General features: G+C 43.9%; 1 protein-coding gene across 2 annotated transcripts in view; it reads right to left on the reverse strand.

Moving 5' to 3' along the window:
- Nucleotides 1-10,826: 10,826 nt before the first annotated feature.
- TGM6 (transglutaminase 6) overlaps nucleotides 10,827-18,977 on the reverse strand; it is a 44,593-nt gene continuing 36,442 nt past the window's right edge. Inside the window, exons 11-13 of one of the 2 annotated variants that reach the window (XM_012455307.2) lie at nucleotides 12,954-13,108; nucleotides 12,558-12,691; nucleotides 10,827-11,090 (exon numbers count right to left, since the gene is read on the reverse strand). In XM_012455307.2, the coding sequence (XP_012310730.2) occupies nucleotides 10,937-11,090; nucleotides 12,558-12,691; nucleotides 12,954-13,108 (443 nt within the window). In that variant the 3' untranslated portion in view covers nucleotides 10,827-10,936. The remainder of the gene's footprint in view (nucleotides 11,091-12,557; nucleotides 12,692-12,953; nucleotides 13,109-18,977) is intronic. The other variant, XM_012455309.2, reaches the window with a different exon arrangement.

Here is an 18,977-nt window from a genome sequence, read left to right on the forward strand (position 1 = left end):
AGGTATTCATGAGACTGGGGTTAATCAGAAGTCAACAAGGTGGATTAGCATCCAAGATGGAGTCACGTTTGTCTCCACAGGTCAGGTCTGGATTTTAACTTTTTCTTTCCTTCCTTCCTTTCTTCCTTCCTTCTTTCCTTCCTTCCTTCCTTCCCTCCCTCCTTCCTTCCTTCCTTCCTTTCCTCCCTCCTTCCTTCCTGCCTCTCTTTCTCTTTCTTTTTTGAGACAGAGTCTCATTCTGTCACCCAGGCTGGAGTGCAATGACATGATCTCGGCTCACTGCAACCTCTGCCTCCAGGGTTCAAGTGATTTTTCTACCTCAGCCTCCACAGAAGCTAGGATTACAGGCGCACACCACCACACCTGACTAATTTTTTTGTATTTTTGTAGAGACAAGGTTTCATGATGTTGGCTAGGCTGGTCTTGAACTCCTGACCTCAGGTGATTTGTCCACTTCGGCCTCCCAAAGTGCTGGGACTACAGGTGAAAGCCAATGTGCCTGGTCGGATTTTAATTCTTTTCTATGGATATTCAACTGACCCAACATCAATCATTTAAAAAACTGTCATTATATCTTTATTATAAATCAAATATCCATCCATGGGTCTATTTCTGGCCTCCACTTTTTCCCATTGGTCTTATCTTCCTCCTGTCATACCTCATCATGTTAATCAACATAGCTTTATAATTAATCTTGATATGTAACTCTTCTCATTTTGTTCTTTGAAATACTCTTATCTACTTTTGAATTTTTGCATTTCCATATACATTTCAGGATAGATGAATAGACAGTAATTTTTATTGCAATCGCACTGCACCCATAGATCAATCTGTAGTCTTCCAATTCATGAACCTGATATATTTCTTCAACTATAGAGAGCTTTCACTTTTCTCAGTAATATTCTATAGTTTTCTGGGTAGAGGCCTTACACATTTTTGTTATATTCTTTTTTCCAAGTATTTCATGACTTTTGGTGCTATTGTAATGATATCTTCTAAAATTTATTTTAAAAATTTTGTTGCTGGTATATAGAAATATGACTACTCTTTTCTATTAACCTTCCATCCAGTGATTTTACTAAATTCACTTATTAATCCTACTAACTATCCTTAGATACTTTTGGATTTTTCTATAATTGTACACAATCATGTTGACTGTGAATAAGGACAATTTTAGTTCTTCTTTTCCAATCCTTACCTTTTAAATTTCTGTTTCTTTATTGCACTGGAAGCTCCAGTACCTTGCCAGGTGGAAGTAATCATAATAATGAACATCTTTTCCTCATTCCCAGTCACCACTCCCACTTCCTGCCTTTGGGTACTCAAGAAATGTAAATCCTGGCTGGGCACAGTGCCTCATGCCTATAATCCCAGCACTTTGAGAGGCTGAGGCGGGCGGATCACTTGAGGTCATGAGTTTGAGACCAGCTTGGCCAACATGGTGAAACCCCCTCTCTACCAAAAAATAAAAAAAAATTAGCTGGGCGTGGTGGCGCACGCCTATAGTCCCAGTTACTTGGGAGGCTGAGGTGGGATAATCATTTGAACCCGGGAGGTGGAGGTTGCAGTGAGCTGAGATCACATGACTGTACTCCAGACCTTGGCAACAGAGTAAGACCCTGTCTCAAAAAAAAAAAAAAGAAGAAGAAGAAGAACTGTAAATGCAGGTGCATCACCATACCAACCTCTCATCTCTCCAGGCCAGGATAGCGCATGATCCCGCCATATGGCCTGGGGCCTGGAAATGGAGTTTAGCCCTTGCCTGGAGATTAAAAAGGCCTCAGTCTCCCCTAAGCATAACTTCCCTGGGTTATGCTTAGGAGTTCAACCCATTCCCTGTGGGCACGTTGGCTGAAAACTTCTCTGGAGAGAAGGGGGAGTAAAGAGGGGCTGGTTTCTAGGCTGGGCTGTGTCATTTGACCTGGTCTAGTGAGACAGGAACCTCACCCAGTTCTGGAGGCATCCTAAAATTTGAGGGATTATTGGGACATCCTGTAATTCTGGAATCCTCATTAAATATTGTTGTTATTAGACAATATTAACTCCCTGCCTCCCATGCCTGTGTTTGATGCAAACCAGTTTTACAAATAGCAATAGCCAACCTAGACTGCCACTGCTTTCCAGAGTCTGTTCAATAGCCGACTTCAGCACGGTGATGGTTAATTTTAATGTGCCAATTTGACTGAGCCATGGGGTGCCCAGGCATTTGGTCAAACATTATTCTGGACACTTCTATGAGGGGTTCTTGGATGAGATGAAGATTTAAATTGCTAGACTTGAGTAAAGCAGATTGCCCTCTCTATGTGGGCGGGCCTAATTCAATCAGTTGAAGGCCTGAATGGGACAACAGGGTGACTTTCCTCTGTAAGAGGGAATTCCTCTTGCCTGACTGCCTTCCAGCTTGGCTTTCCCCTGCCTTTGGGCTTGAACTGAAACACTGGCTCTTCTTCGATCTCAAGTCTGCTGGCCTTTAGACTAAAACTACACCATCGATTCTCCTGGTTCTTAGGGTTTCAGACTCAGATTGAGGCTATGCCACTGACTCTCCTGGGTCTCCAGCTTGCCAACTGCAGAGCTTGGGACTTATTAGCCTTCCTAATCCCGTGAGCGAGTTCCTTGTAATCAATCTCTTCTGTCTATATACACATCCTGTTAGTTTCATTTCTCTGGAGAATCTAACACAAGAACCACCATCACTACACCCCTCCTGTCCCTTGCTTGTTTCAACTTAAGAAACAGTCATAACCTCCTCTGCCTGGCCAATGAATAGGAGGCCAGAGATTTTCCTGAAGGGCATCCTTTTAGGCCTGAAGAAACTAAGATGATGTGAACGAGAAGCTGTTGGAGGGGTCAGAGTCAAGGTACTGGCCTCTGAATCTCCTTTGGTTACCTTCTAGGCTTTGAAGTTCAGGGCAACTGACCAGTGTCAAGAAGAGGATAATAAGCTGCAGGACGCTCGGGCACACTGGCCTCACTCTGTTCCTTAGATACATCTGGCTCATCTCTACTTCAGTGCCTGTATGGGTCAGGGCTCTTTGTCACAAGCAAAAGAAACTGACTCTTGCTGGCTTAAGCAAAAGGGGATGAAGTGGAAATAAAGCACGCATTGGAGAGGATGCTAAGAGACAGACAGACCTAGGGAATACTGGATCCCATGAATTTCCAGAGGGTCAAGAGCAGGCAGCAAGAAACAGCATGGCAGATTGTATATTTCCAAAAATAGCTACAGCAATATTTCCGGCCCCATAAGCTCTTCCAGAATCTTTCCACTCCTTATGATGAGCTGGAGTCTATTTCCCTTCTTGTTGGAACTGGGAGGAACTGCCTTGATAAATAGAATGTGGCAGGAGCAACACTAGGTGACTTACAACACAAGGCCATAAAGGCGAGATGGCTTTCTTCTGGTGCTCTTTCTCTGCGGATGTGCTTGGCCTTGCAACCCAGCTACCACGTTGTGATAGCCCAGGCCATGTGGAGGGATCACAGGTAGGTGTTCTAGCTGACAGCCACCACTTGGGGCTCAGCCAACAGCCAGCATGAACCCCCAGCAAGGTGAGCAAATGAGTAAAAGCTTTCAGATGATTCCAGCCTCCAGTCTTTGAGCCACCCCAGCTGTTGCTGAGTTGACCAGAGATGAGCTGTTCCCACCAAGCCCCACCCAAATTGCAGATTCAAGAACAAAATAACTGTCAGTATTTTAAGCCTTCAGTTATCATTATCTTGTTATGCAGCAATTGGTAACGGGAACACAGCAACCATATCAGCAGAAATCACCTGCCTGGAACACTGCCTAGGGCTCTACCACCACCACCTTTAGTGCCTTCTGAAGCTTCTCTCCGTTCTGATCTCTTAAGATCCAAGTCCCAGGAGGGAGCATATGCACCGTCTGAGTCAAGGTGCCCACTGTGGGCTGTGTTAAGGGCGGATGCAGAAGGATCTGTCTTCCTCAGCCCGAGGAAGAGAAAGGGGCAGTGGGAGATGAAAGCCAAGGGTCACCTTCCTGCAAGACTGTGTGGGAAAGGTGATTCCCTGTAAGTGTTATTGGAAAGGCATGAAACTGATGCGTGTGACCTCTGCCTGGAAAACATGCATTCTCCAGGTCTTTGCACAGAGGACTCTTCACATGCATAAAGCATAGCAGCTGAGAGTGCAGTCTCTGCTGGCCTGAGTTCAAATATCAGGTCTGCATCTTATGTCCTGTGCAACTGCATATAAAGTGGCTTCATTTCTCTGTGCCTCAGTTTCCTCACTTGGAAAGAGGAAAGAATAATGGCACCTACTTCCTTAAATTATTATGAGAATTAAATAAATATGTGTAAGGCATCTGAAACAGTTCCTGGCAGGTAGGAAGCACATTCATTAAGTTAAATTTTAACCATTATTTGTATTGTAATTACTAATATTTAAACTCAAACATTGCTTCCTCAGAGAATCTTTCTCTGGTACCTCCATCCAAAGTAGGGCTATGTTGGCTGGGTGTGGTGGCTCACACCTGTAATCCCAGCACTTTGGGAGGCCAAGGCAGGCAGATCATCTGAGGTCAGGAGTTTGAGACCAGCCTGGCCAATGTGGTGAAACCCTGTCTCTACTAAAAAGAACAAAACAAAACAAAACAAAAATTAGCCAGGCACAGTGGCGTGTGCCTGTAATCCTAGCTACTCAGGAGGCTGAGGCAGGAGAATTACTTGAACCCGGGAGGCGGAGGTTACAGTGAAACAAGATCGCATCACTGCACTCCAGCCTGGGCAACAGAGCAAGATTCTGCCTGAAATAAATAAATGAAAAAACAAATAAACAAATAAAGTAAGGCTATAGGGCTATCTTAACTCCACCACTCAGGGAGAGGTGGCTGTTGCTTTTATTTCCTTTTTGGTACTCATTCACTACATTTAATTAGCTTATTTATTCATGAATTTGTCTACTTGTTTACTTTTATTTCTCATTGTACTTTTCCTAGCTTTTAAAATGTGATTGAACACCTGTCTCCACCAGCTAGAGGATAATCCCTGTGAGTACAAGCCTAGGGGATCTGTCATGTCACTACTCTGTTTTTTGGGTTGGACAGAATGCAGGTGGGGGACACAGAGACACACGACTTAGACCCCCCTTAATGGAGGACTTGTTCCCCAAATTACTGTGAGTGCTGCACGCAGATGACCCTTAGCTGTAGCTGCTCCAGGGCTGGCCTCTGCTGTAGAGAGCTGTTTTGCCCAAAGTCATGCCCTTTCCTGGGTGAATCACTAGCAAAGGCAGGCATAGGAAGGCTCAGCGATCTTGGCCCAAACTGGACAACTCAGATAGGCCATTCTAGCTCCAGAGCTGCCTGGGGTCAGGACAGGCAGTCTCTGGGCCTGTACCATGGTTTGATTCCTCCCTCTGCCCACTCATGCTCCCCCATACCCTTCCATGGGTATTGAACCTAGGTCACTCTTTGATCAACATCCTGCATCCTAAACTCCATCTCACAATCAGCTTCCTAGAAAACTCAGCCTGCAACAGATGAGCTTGAGGCATGCAGACAGCTGGCATCTGCTGGAAGGATGAGGTGTCTGGAGCCACCACAAGGGGAAATGGATCTGATACACGTGGAGCCTCCCTGCGGGAAGGAGCATCCTTATATGTGGAGTGGCAGATGGCCTCCTGTTCCAGGGAAGATGCTTACACGGTTCCTTTCACTTGCGGGAGATGCATAAGAGGAGAAAGAAACCTGCATGATGAGAGGAGGGGACCCTGGGGGTCAGATGCTCCTTGACGATTGGGCCATGAATGTATATTCTCACTGTGTGACAGAGCTAAAGGATCCAGGGGTTCACCACGTTTCTCAAATATTCCTGCCCAAGTATCTCAAAGGGAAAGAAAGTTGCATGCAGAACCCTGGCTCAGGGACAGGCTGTCTTCACCCAGTGACCAGAGATATGGGGCACTCAGATCAGGCTGGAAATCCAAAGCTAAGTCCAGACCCCAGCTGGATCTGAGTGCCTGCCACTTAGTCCATTCCTAAAGAACTGAGGGTCCTGGGGATTTAACTATGTCAGTCTTGGGTCAGAGCTTTGTTTGAGGTTATAGCTTAGTCTGGGATCAGGGTTCACGTAGGATTGGAGCTCAGTCTGGGGTCAGGACTTAATCTGAAGTTGGGATGAGAGTTCAGTCTGGAGTCAGGACTGTCTGGGACTGGACCAGGGCTCTGTGTGGAGCCAGAGCTCTGTCTAGAGCCAGAGTCAAGTCAGGATTTAGCTATGGTAGGATCCAGGGCTTAGTGTGAGGCCAAGGTTTAGGGTTCATCTAGCGTCAGGGTCATGACCTAGTCAGCCTCCGAGTCACGGCTGTCTCTGGGGTCACAAGCACAAGCTGGAGCCTCATCTGAGTTTCAGGCTGGGGCTTGTTCAGGGCTTGGCCTTGGTTCGGTTTGGGCTTGATCCTAGGCCAGGGTGTAACCTGGTGTCAGAGCTCAGTCCTGGAGCAAGGTTTGAGGCAATGTGTTATTCCATAGCAAGGTCAGCCAACTACAACCTGTGAGCCAAACTTGGCCTGCCACCTGTTTTTGTAAATAAAGTTTTTTTTAAAAATTTTTCTTTAACCTGCAGTGTTCTATCATAAGTAAATAAAGTTTTATTGCAACACATCCATGCTCATTTGTTTATGCACTATGTGTGGCAGTTTTCATGCTATAGCAGCAGAGTTGAGTAGTTCTAACAGAGACTCTATGGCCTGCAAAGCCTGAAATATTTACTACCTGGTCATTGACAGAAAGTTTACCAACCCCTGTTCTAAAGATTTGGAGGCCCCTCTGGTGTGTGAAAGCCCAGATCCCTGACCTAACTTGGTGTCAAGGGCCACCGTGAAGTTTCAGATGGTGTTTAAGAGACCAGGGGGACTCAATGGAGGCAAGAGTCCTGAGTCTCAGTAAAGGCCTGTTGCTGGTGTCCTTCTGAGTGCCCCATGGGCAGCCAACTCTAAGGCTTTTCCCAGTCTTGAACTACCTGTTCTGTCCTTCCTCTGTTGAGGGCATGGTCAGGGTATTGCCCTATCAGCTGAAATACCAGGGTATTCCCTACCTGCACGTTTTTCTTTGTAGTTTCCAAAACCACATTCCCACTCACACTCTCCCTTGGACTTCTAAGCTGTCTTCTGTCAATTTCTCCACCTCTCCCACCCACAAGCAGGGCTTTCTCATTGGCTGTTGAGGCGGCTTCTGCTTTCCACTGGGGCTGGAATAACCAGTGAGGCCAGTTTTATCCCATTAAAGTGCTACTCAAAGGTGCCAAGGGCAAGAGCATTGTACTGTAAACAGGGTTACCTGGCAGGTGACCTCACCACCTGCAGCTACGTTCCCTCCCCTAAACACCCACAAGGGGACTTCAAAAAGTTAATGGAAAAGTAACATTAAAATATAAACATAAAAAACAAACTTTATTTCTCAACACGAGCTCTGTCAAGTTCAAGACATTTCCATAAACAATAATACCTGCCATTGAGTCCATCCCTAAAGAACTGAGGGTCTTGGGGATTTAACTGTGTCAACATAGTCTTTTTTCTTTTTTAACACAATCAACTGAAGTAAAATGGGCACCTTTTAAAGTTTTTGTTTTTTAAGATTAGGAAATAGGCTGGGCACGGTGGCTCATGCCTGTAATCCCAGAACTTTGGGAGGCCGAGGCGGGAGGATCACTTGAGGTCAGGAGTTTGAGACCAGTCTGACCGACATGATGAAACCCTGTCTGTACTTAAAATGCAAAAATTAGCTGGGCGTAGTGGCACACACCTGTAATCCCAGCTACTCGGGAGGCTGAGGCAGGAGAATCACTTGAACCCGGCAGGCAGAGGTTGCAGTGAGCTGAGATCACACCACTGCACTCCAACCTGGGCAACAAAGGAAGACTGTATATGAAAAAAAAAAAAAAAAAAAAGGTTAGGAAACAAAAAAAAGTCAGAGGGAGCCAAATCAGGGTTGTACGATAGATGCTTAATGAATTCCCATCAACACTCTCACAAAATTGCCTTTATTTGGTGAGAGGAACGAGCAGGAGCATTATTGTGGCAGAAGAGGACTCTCTGATGAAGCTTTTCTGGGGCTTTTTCTGAAAGTTTCAGCTCACTTTATCAAAACTCTCATAATAAGCAGGTGTTGTTACTCTGTGGTTCTCCACACAGCCAACAAGCAAAATGCCTTGAGCATCCCAAAAAACAGTTTCCATGACCTTTGCACTTGACTGGTCCACATTTTTCTTGACAGAGTCTTGCTCTGTTGCCTGAGCTGGAGTGCAGTGGTGCAATCCGGTTCACTGCAACCTTCGCCTTCCGGGTTCAAGTGATTCTCCTGCCTTAGCCTTCGGAGCAGCTGGGATTACAGGCACGCATCACCACGCCTGGCTAATTTTTGTATTTTTAGGAGAGACAGGGTTTCACCATGTTGGTCAGGCAGGTCTCGATCTCCTGACCTCAGGTGATCCACCTGCTTCGACCTCCCAAAGTGCTGGGATTACAGGTGTGAGCCACCATGCCCGGCTGGCTGGTCCCCTGTTGCTTTGGCTGAATCACTTTCTTGTAGCCATTGCTTTGATTGTGCTTTGTCTTCAGGACTGTATTGGTAAAGCATGTTCCAGCTCCCGTTACAATTATTTAAAGAAATGCTTCAGGATATTGATCCTTTGTTTACCATTTCCACTGAAAGCTCTGCTCTTGTCCGCAGCTCATCTGGGGGCAACGGTTTTGGCACCCATTGAATGAAACATTTTCTCAACTTTAATTGTTCAGTCAGAATTGTGTAAGCTGAGCCAAGCGAGGTGCTGGCTGTTGTTTGTGCTGTTAGTCACTTGCCTCTTCAATTAGGGCAATTTTCCTCACAAATCAATGTGGATGGTCTGCTGCCGAGTGCTTCATCCTCAACATGATCTCAGAATAACTTATCCATTTGTAAATTGCTGATTTCTTTGAGGCACTGTCCCCGTGAATGTTCTGTGAAGCATCAGTGATTTCACCATTCTTCCATGCAAGCGTCATCATCAGTGACACTGCTGATGTCTGTTTTTGCTTTAATTTTAGCAGAATTCATGTTGCTCTGATAGGGACTCTTTTTAAATTGACATCTTATCATTCTCAGGCGCTAAACTAGATCCTGCTCAGACATGCTATAACAAGGTAGTTTGAGTTTATTTTGGTGCAATAAACTTTTAAAATCCACGCATAGATTTTTCATAATACATATTTTCCAGGAACTTTTTGAAGACAGCTTATGCTTAGTCTGACAGGCCATTCTAGCTCCAGAGCTGCCTGGAGTCAAGACCTGGGCCTGCATGGTAGTTTGATTCCTCCCTCTTCCCACTCTGCTTCCCTCACTCCCTTCCATGGGTGTTGATCACCAGGTCACTCCTTAATCAATATCCTGCACTCTAAACTCCATCTCAGAATCTTAAGGAAGACATGCAGTTGGCATTTGCTGGAATGATGAGGTGTTTGAAGCCACCACAAGGGGAGACCCACCTTGGCTAACACATAGACCTTCTCTGCTGGAAGAAGCGTCCTTATCCTCGGAGTAGTATTTTGTCTTCTGTTGTGTTTAGTCCCCAGTGCCCCTTTCCTGCTGCATAACCCTGTGGAAATGCGCTTGCGCCCAACTTCCCCTTTTATACGAGATCAGCATCAAAATCCCTGGGTTGAAAAGGCAGTCTGACAGTTGAGGCAGCCCACAGGTCTTACTCATTAAATGCATCCATTCATCTGCTTCTCCAAATCCCATCCCCATGTGTTGAACCATCAGAGAAATGCCTTCACTGAGGGATGGCCAGGATCATCCATCAAACACTGTCCGTGTGTTTACCTGACCTTGTTTTTTGCAAAGACTCACTACATATTGTTCTCACTTAAATTCATATTCAAGAGCAGTCTCATTGCAGATAAGCCTGTTTTATTGTTTTTGTTCAGATTACCTAAATTATGTGATCAATTATAATTCCTTTGGCTGACTAGAAGATTTCAGAGTTGAATTCCGTGTCTAGTGCAGTTATCTTCAGGGCCTGGTGGTATCTACTTTGGTCCTTGTCCCAGGATTCTGTGTCCTGCCTCGACTCAAAGTCCATGATTTGCATAGTGTAAAATGCTGGGGATATTTTGCAAAGTCAGCACTGTTTTAAAGAAAGAAGTCCACACTGGGGTAGCTGGGTTGGTTTGTGAGCCCCTTAAAGACCATAACTAGATCAGATTTGGGGCTGCAGACTTTAGGGGAATGCAATCCAGTTTGGGCCTCTCCTTTGTCTTCTTAGCTTCTCCTAGGCATCAGTCGCCCTTAGATCCTCGGCCTGTGTCTTCATTGAGGGAAAATCTCTCTTTGCTTAAGATCTAATGCTTTTTAGGGTCAGGACTTAGGAAGTGTAAATGGCACACACGTGGGCCTCAACTGTGCCTGTAGCTCACCGTGTGCCCTCAGCAAGTTTCCTTCTTCTCTGTAATGGCAGTGTTGAGGGATGGTTAGGTTCCAGCTCTGATACTTTTGGGTTCTCTGTCAGGACTATGAGGAGGATCTCTGGCTCTTGATGTGGCCAGGGTATTTGAGAAGCAAAGAGAGCCCAAGGGCAAGCCAGGGTGTTGGTGAGCTGAAAGGGCAGAAGATGGCAGAGCTGAATGGGCCAGGGTTACTGTGATGCTCGGGTCTGTCAGCCTCCCAGCTCTGGGGATGATGAGATGAAGGTTGGAGAGGCTCCCTAGGTTCTTACATCATCTACGCTTGTCCAAAAGTTTAAGGATTACTGAGTGCAACACCTCATTTTAGAGAAGAGTAAACTGAGGCCCAGAATGAGAAGGAATTTGCCTAAGTTTACACAGTAGCACATAGGTTGAAGCAGGACTAACTGAGGGCCCCTGGCTCCCATGTGGAAGAGACAAAGAATGGGCAGGAAGAGGACAAGGGCCAAAACCTCCCCTCTCAGTCCATCATGATTCATCACTTGGCAGTGGCCACACGGATAATCACAAAGCCCTTGATGTCTGGGAAGTGAGGGCTTACAAGGTCCACCTGCAGCTGCCTTGGGCCACTCTTGGAGGGAGTGATGTCAAACTGGACTGAAGTTCTTTCCTGGGGCTCCAGGGTGGGCATGCTGAAGGAAAAGGTGGGGAGAAAGGCAGACCATCAGTCCTCTGGCCATTCTGAGTCTGGCCTGCCAGTCCATGGCTCCCCAGACTCCTCAGGATCAAGTTTACCTTGTGGCTTGACATTCAAGCCTTGTCAACATGTTTCCAGGTCAGGTGCAGTAGCTCACTCCTGTAATTCCAACATGTTAGGAGACTGAGGCGGGTGAATCACCTGAAGTCAGGAGTTGGAGACCAGCCTGGCCAACATGGTGAAACCCCATCCCTACTAAAATACAAAAATTAGCCAGGCATGGTGGTGCACACCTGTAATCCCAGCTATTCAGGAGGCTGAGGCAGGAGAATTGCTTGAACCTGGGAGAAGGAGGTTGCAGTGAGCCGAGATCATGTCACTGCACTCCAGCCTGGGCAACAGAGTGAGAGACTGTCTCAACAAAAAAGAAAAAAAAAGAAAAACAAACAAACAAAACCACCAATAACATGTTCCCGATTTAATTTTCTCTTCTACTACCCACACTCTTCCCATCCAGCCAGGCTAGTTTTCTCTCTGTGCCCTAAACTTCCCTCCTCTAGACTTTCATCTGCTCTGTTCCTCCCACCTGGGATGACGTCCTTATTCCAATTCACCCAAGGCCCAGATCAAGTTCTCTTCCTCCAGGAGACCTTCCCTGATGACACCAGCCATTGAGACCTCTGCCTGGCAAACTGTCCTTCCTCCTTGATACCTGGAAATCTCAGTTCATTGTTTAAGGCTCAGCTCAAAAATCATCTCCACTGGGACTTCTTCCTGGCCCCATTCCACCCTCACTTAAGGGCTGCTTTTGCTCCCCCAGATCTTGGACAAGGTCTTTTCCACAAATCACTGTCCTCATGTGAAGGGCCATCTATATCTGAGAGCCTTTCTCCAGGCAAAACTCCTCCTGTCCATCTTAGTGTTTCTAACAATTACACATGGCCCAGAGCACAGGTCAGTATAATCAAGGACCATATGAGTAGCAAGTGAATGAATGGAAGAATGAAGGAGTGAATGAATGATTGACAATGAATAAGTAAATAAAGGAATCCATGAACGAATGGGAATATGTGTGAATGAATGAGTGCAGGATACAGGTATGGATAAATGAATGAAAAATGAGTGAATGAGTGAATGAGTGAATAAATGAGTAAGCAATTCAAGAATGAATGAGAGATCAAATGAATGAAAGTGAGTGAATAAATAAATGGATAAATAAATGAAAATATGAATGAATGATATGAGTGAATGACTGAGTGAATGAGTTGTATGATTGAGTAAATGAATGATTAAATGAATGAAGAAATAAATCAGTGAATGAAGGCTGATGTGTATAGGCTGTGGGCTGGTTCCTGGGAGGTCCAGAATCTCTCCTGCACCGCCCATCCTTGGTAACTTCTCTCTGGCTCATCCATAAGGAAGGCAGCCCCATTCCCTGCCAACCCCCCAGGCTGGCACTTACTCGATGCTGAGCTGTCCCTGGAGAAGGCCGCTGCCCTCCACCATCAGTGCACAGTCCTTTACTCTCTCTAAGATTGGGTTGACTACTGTCACTTCCACCGTAACTGCCACTCCCACCACGGCTGGGCCCAGAACCTGAAGAGACACACCCATAAGTCATCCCGCCTACCCCTCCTCCCTCCAGGAAACCGATGGTCCTGTCCACCCCCACCTCCATATGCCCCATTACCGAGTGCCACCATTGCACCCATCCCCTTATGTCCAATCCACTCCTCCCACCCTTTAGAGCTAAAGCTGGAGTTTAAGGCACAAAACCCCCAGCTTCTGACACCCTCTCCCAGCTCTGGGGGTGGGGGGTGCTGCTAGGAACAGCATGGTAGAAGCAGACTGAGGTCACCTTGATGGTGATGAAGTCCTCTAGAGTAATGTCCTTCTCTACCAGAAGCTTCTCTCCTTTTGTGACAAGGCACATGGCAGCCAACAGGATCTTCTTGTCCTCTGTTAGGTCTTCTTTATACTTAGAGTAAGATATTGCAATTGGGATTCTCTTCTCTGGAAGGGAAAGCAGAGGTGGGAGTTAGGGCTTGATGTCTTTCTTCAACGGCACTGGGAAGAAGGAAGAGAATGCCCAACTAATAGCTCCGTTCTCTGTGGTCCTTGCAACCATTCTGAGACAGGCTTTATTCTCCTCAGTTCTCAGATGAAGAAACCTAAGGCTCAGAGAGGGTATTTTCTTGTCCAAACTCATATAGGAAGTAAACCAAGAAATTAAGATGAGGTGGGATTCAGATTTAGGCCAGGGAGCTACCACAATACCAGATTATTTCTCAACGAGCCCCTGGAGATGTTTCCAAACTTTCCCTAATTATTCAAGATGGAAGTCTCTCAACCCATCAGCCATTCATCCCATACGTCACTGTTTATTGAGCACCTACTATGTGCTAGGTGCAGAGGAGAGGAAAACCAAAGGCCTGCCTCAATCTTCCAATCCTGTGAGGCCAATTTCCCTCCACGAAGGCTCAGTCCTGGTCAAACCCACCAACCGTGAGAAGTCTTCACCGATACTTCCACCCAGTGCTCTCATGCTCTCTGAACTCCTGTGGTCCTGGCCATCGCTATCTCCCTCACAAACACCCTGCCTATGTGCTCTTTTCTTGTAAGCATGGATTACCACAAACCTCAGTCATATTTGTTTTTTTCTACTATGTATTCTTTCTTTTAGGTTCCATGTGCTCTTTCTGGTTTGCTCCCAGGCCCTCTTGTTCCCTGTTGTTCTACTGCCACTGCTTCCTTTATTTCATTCTCTTCCTGACTCTGAAGGCATCTGAGTTTTTAACTCAAGGAAAAAGTCCTTAAAAGGCGCAACTTGGCTCACGCACTCTGCTACCCCAGGGCATTGCATATCATAGATTCTCCTGAATGCCAGTAGGTCGATTTATGTGTTCAAGTATGATTTTGTTTTATGGGCTCCCTTCGTTCAGTAGGTCAATACTGTAAGAACCTTTCCTACAATAAAAGTAATAAATAATAATTATAGGCTGGGAGTGGTGGCTCATACCTGTAATCCCAACACTTTGGGAGGCCAAGGTGGATGGATCGCCTGAGGTCAGGAGTTCGAGACCAACCTGACCAACATGGTGAAACCCTGTCTCTACTTAAAAAAAAAAATACAAAACAGGCTGGGCGTGGTGGTATGCACCTGTAATCTCAGCTACTCAGGAGGCTGAGGCAGGAGAATTGCTTGAACCCAGGAGGCAGAGGTTGTAGTGAGCTGAGATTGCACCACTGCACTCCAGTCTGGGTGACAGAGTGAGACTGTCTCAAAATAACAATAATGACAACAACAACAATAATAATGATAAAAGCTAATGTTTACTAAGGAATTAAAGTGTGCTGCACTTGAAATTGCTTTCAAGGACTGACTCATTTAATCCTTACAACAATTCCATGAGAAGGTATTATTATTTTTATTTATTTTTGAGATGGAGTCTTGCTCTCTTGCCCAGGCTGGAGTGTAGTGGTGCAATCTCTGCTCACTGCAACCTCTGCCTCCTAGGTTCAAGAGATTCTCCTGCTTCAGCCTCCTGAGTAGCTGGGACTACAGGCGTGTGCCACCATGCCCAGCTAAGTTTTGTATTTTTAGTAGAGATGGGGTTTCACCATGTTGATCAGCCTGGTCTCGAATGCCTGACCTCATGATCTGCCTGCCTCGGCCTCCCAAAGTGCTGGGATTACAGGTGTGAGCCACTGCACCTGGGCTCAGGTATTATTATTTTTATCCCCAACTTTTGATAATAATATAAAAAACACTGATAATAAACAGCATAAATTGAATGTTCATTAGGTAGTAGGGACAATGCCCAGTACTTTATATACATTAAATCATGTATCATTTACTCCTTGCATAGTGATAGACTACAGTTCTCCAGGTGTGGCCCTGGGACCATTGGCATCAGTGTCACCTGGGAACTTGTTAGAAATGTAAATTCTCAGTCTCCAGCCTGAAGAACCACCATATGCCTCCATATGATACTCATGAGCAGAGTTCTGGGCATCAGTTCAGACCCTGGGAGAAAGGAGGAGAAAAATAGCCCCTTAAAATGTTCAGATCAGGGCTTCTTGAAGTCCACTGGCTCACAGACTCCACCAACAATCTAACAAAAGCTGAGACCCCTTTCCCTAGAGCAATGGTTCTCAGTAGCATCATCATTCAACTAGACATAACTGACATCTGTAGAAGATTACATCCAACAACAGCAGGATACACATTCTTCTCAATCTCACATGGAGCAGTCACCAAAATGGATCACCTTCTGTGGCACAAATGACACTTAACAAGTTTAAAGTAATAGAAATTATGCAATGTATGCCCCCAGAACACAATGAAATTAAACTGGAAATCAGTGACGGAAAGAGAGCTGAAAAATCTAAAAAACCTAGAGATTAAACAATACACTTCTAGAAGAACACATGGGACAAAGAAGTCTCAAGAGAAATTTAAAAGTATTTTGAAGTAAATGAAAATGAACACACAACTTATCAAAATTTGTGGGCACATGCCTGCAGTCTCAGCTACTTGGGAGGATGAGGAGGGAGAATCACTTCAGCCCAGGAAGTTGAGGCTACAATGAGCCATGATCATGCCACTGTACTCCAGCCTGGGTGACAGAATGAGACTCTGTCTGAAAAGCAAAGCAAAACAAACAAACGAACAAACACCTCAATGCACAAATTTGTAGGATGCAGCAAAAGTAGTGCATAGAGAGAAGTCTATAATATTCAATATGTATGGTAGAAAAGAATAAAGATCTAAAACCAATAATCTAAGCTTCTGCTTTAGGAAACTATAAATAGGAGAACTCATCATAAGCAGAAGAAAAGAAACAATAAAAATTGAAGCAGAAATCAGCACAATTGAAAATCAGAGATCAATAGAGAAAATCAGCAAAACCAAAAGCTGGTTCTTTGAAAAGATCAATAAAGTCAATAAGCCTCTAGCAAGGCTAACTTATAAAAAGAGAGAAGGCACCAGTTACTAACATGATAAATGCTAGAGAGGGCATCTCTACAGATCCCGTGGACATTAAGAAGATAGTAAAGGTAACAAGTTTGGGGAGTTAGGAAAAAAACAGACAGTGAAGGAATATTATGAACAACTTTATGCCTACAGATTTGATAACCTAGATGAATGGGACCAGTTTCTGAAAGAAAAAATCTGCTAAAACTCACATAAGAAGAAACAGACAATCTGAAGAGGCCTATATCTATTAAAAAATGGAATCAGTACTTAATAACCTTCCAAACCAGAATGCATTAAGGCCAGACAGGTTCATTGGTGAATTATACCAAGAATTTAAGAAAAAAAATTATAGCAATTCTCTACAATCTTTTCCAGAAAACAGAAGCAGAGACATACTTCTTAATTCATTCTGTGAGGCCAGCATTACCTTAATGCCAAAATCAGCCAAAGACGTTGCAAGAAAAGAAACTACAGATCAATATGAACATAAATGTAAAAATTCTCAACAAAATATTGGTAAATTGAATCAGCAATGTATAAAAAATTACATGCCATGATCAAGTGAGATTTATTCTAGGCATGTAAGGCTGGCTCAATATTAAAAGTCAATTATTACAGTCGATCAAATAAACAAGAAACGATCAAATCAATATGTCTATTGATCATATCAATAGACACAGAAAAATAATTTGATAAAATCCAACACCCATTCCTGATAAAGCTTTCAGCAAACTAGGAATAGAGGAGAAATTTACTTAACTTGATAAAGAACATCTACAAAAAACCTATGGCAAATATTGTACTTAATGGTGAAAAACTGGAAGCTTTCCCATGATGCTTAGGAGCAAGGCAAGGATGTCCCGTCTTACCATTCTTTTTCAGCATCACATTGGAAGTCCTAGCTAGTGCAATAAGACAAAACAAGGAGATAAAATGTACACAGATTGGGAAGGAAGGAATAAAACAGTCTTTGTTCACAAATGATATAATTGCCTATGTAGAAGATCCAAAAAAATCATTAACAACAACAAACGAAAAATCCTGGAACTAGTGAGTGATTATAGCAAGGTTACAGCGTATAAGATTACTAACATACAGAAGTCAATCACTTTCCTATATACCAGCAATGAACAATTGGAAATTAAAATTAAAAACATAATATCATTTATGTTAGCACCATCAAAAATGGAATATTTAGGCACTGATCTAACAAAATATGTATAAGATATACATGAGAAGAACCGTAAAACTCTGATGAAAGAAATCAAAGAACTAAATAAATGGAGAGATATTCCATGTACATGGATAGAAAGGCTCAATATTTTTCCTTTCCTTAAAAAGGCTCAGTTTTTCCTAACTTGGTCTATAGATTTAATGCAATCTGAAGAAGTTATTTTGTGGATATTGACAAACTGATTCCAAACTTTATGTGTGAATGGGAGGCAGGAATGAAGAGAAGTTGGATAATGGGGACAAGATAGTTAGAATAAGTACTAATATTTCATAATACAGCAGGAAAATTATAGTTAACAGTGATTATGGTGTGTTTCTAAATTGCTAGAATAAACAAATCATAATGTTTCCAACACACAAACAAGATACAGATAAATGTTTAAGGTGATGGATATCCCAGTTACCCTGATTTGATTGTTACACATTCTATACATGTATCAAAATATCATGTGCACCCACAAAGTATGTACTACTATGATATATCAATTAAAAATTTTTTAAAGAGCCATGACATAAAAAAAGTTTACGTCAAGAGGCAAAAGACCCAGAATAGGCAATACGATATTGAAGGAGAGGAGCGAAGTTGGAGGACTGGCACTACCTGACTTCAAGATTTACTCAAAAGGTACAGTCATCAAGACAGTGTGGTATTGGTGAAAGAATGGACAAGAACAGGCATACCTTATTTTATTGTGCTTCATTTTATTGTACTTTGCAGATATTGCATTTTTTACAAATTGAAGGTTTATGGAAACCCTGAGTCAGGCAAATCTATAGGAGCCATTTTTCCTGTGTGTTCGCTTCGTGTCTCTGTCGCATGTTGGCAATTCTCGCAATATTTCAAACTGTTTCATTATTATCATATCTGTCATGGTGGTTGATGATCAATGATTTTTTTTTTTTTTCCTTAAGACAAGGTCTTGCTTTGTTACCCAGGCTGTCGGTGCAGTGGTGTGATCATAGCTCACTGTAAGCCTCCAACTCCGGGCTCCAGCAATCCTCCTGCCTCAGCCTCTAAGTAGCTAGGACTATGGGAGCATGCCACCACATCCAGCAGATACTTTTATTTTAATTTTTGTAGAGACAGGGTTTTGCTGTGCTGCCCAAGCTGGCCTCAAACTCCTAGGTTCAAGCAATTCTCTCACTCTGGCCTCCCAAAGTGATTGGGATGGGGATTACATATATGAGCCACTGTGCCCAGCCCTTGATCAGTGATCTTTGATGCTACTATTGTAACTGTTTTCTGGCACCACAAACCATGCCTATAAGATGTTGAACTTAATTGGTAAATGTTGTGTGAGTTCTGACTGCTCCACTCACTGGCCATTTCCCCATCTCTCTCCCTTTGCTCAGGCCTCCCTATTCTTGGATACACATAATATTGAAACTAGGCCAATGAATAAACCTACAATGGCCTCTGGGTGTTCAAGTTAATGAGAGTTGCATGTCTGCATGTCTTTCGCTTTAAATCAAAAGCTAGAAATGATTAAGGATAGTGAGGAAGGCACATAGAAAACCAAGATGGGCCAAAAGCTGGGCCTCTTGTGCCAAACAGCAAGGTTGTGAATGCAAAGGGAAAGGTCCTGAAGGAAATTAAAAGTGCTACTCCAGTGACACAGGAGTGATAAGAAAGCAAAATTGCCTTATTGTTAATATGGAGAAAGTTTT

The sequence above is a fragment of the Aotus nancymaae genome, unplaced genomic scaffold (genome assembly GCF_030222135.1).
Source record: "Aotus nancymaae isolate 86718 unplaced genomic scaffold, 86718_ANA_hifiasm-v0.15.2.pri h1tg000029l, whole genome shotgun sequence".
Taxonomy (NCBI): Eukaryota; Metazoa; Chordata; class Mammalia; order Primates; family Aotidae; genus Aotus; species Aotus nancymaae.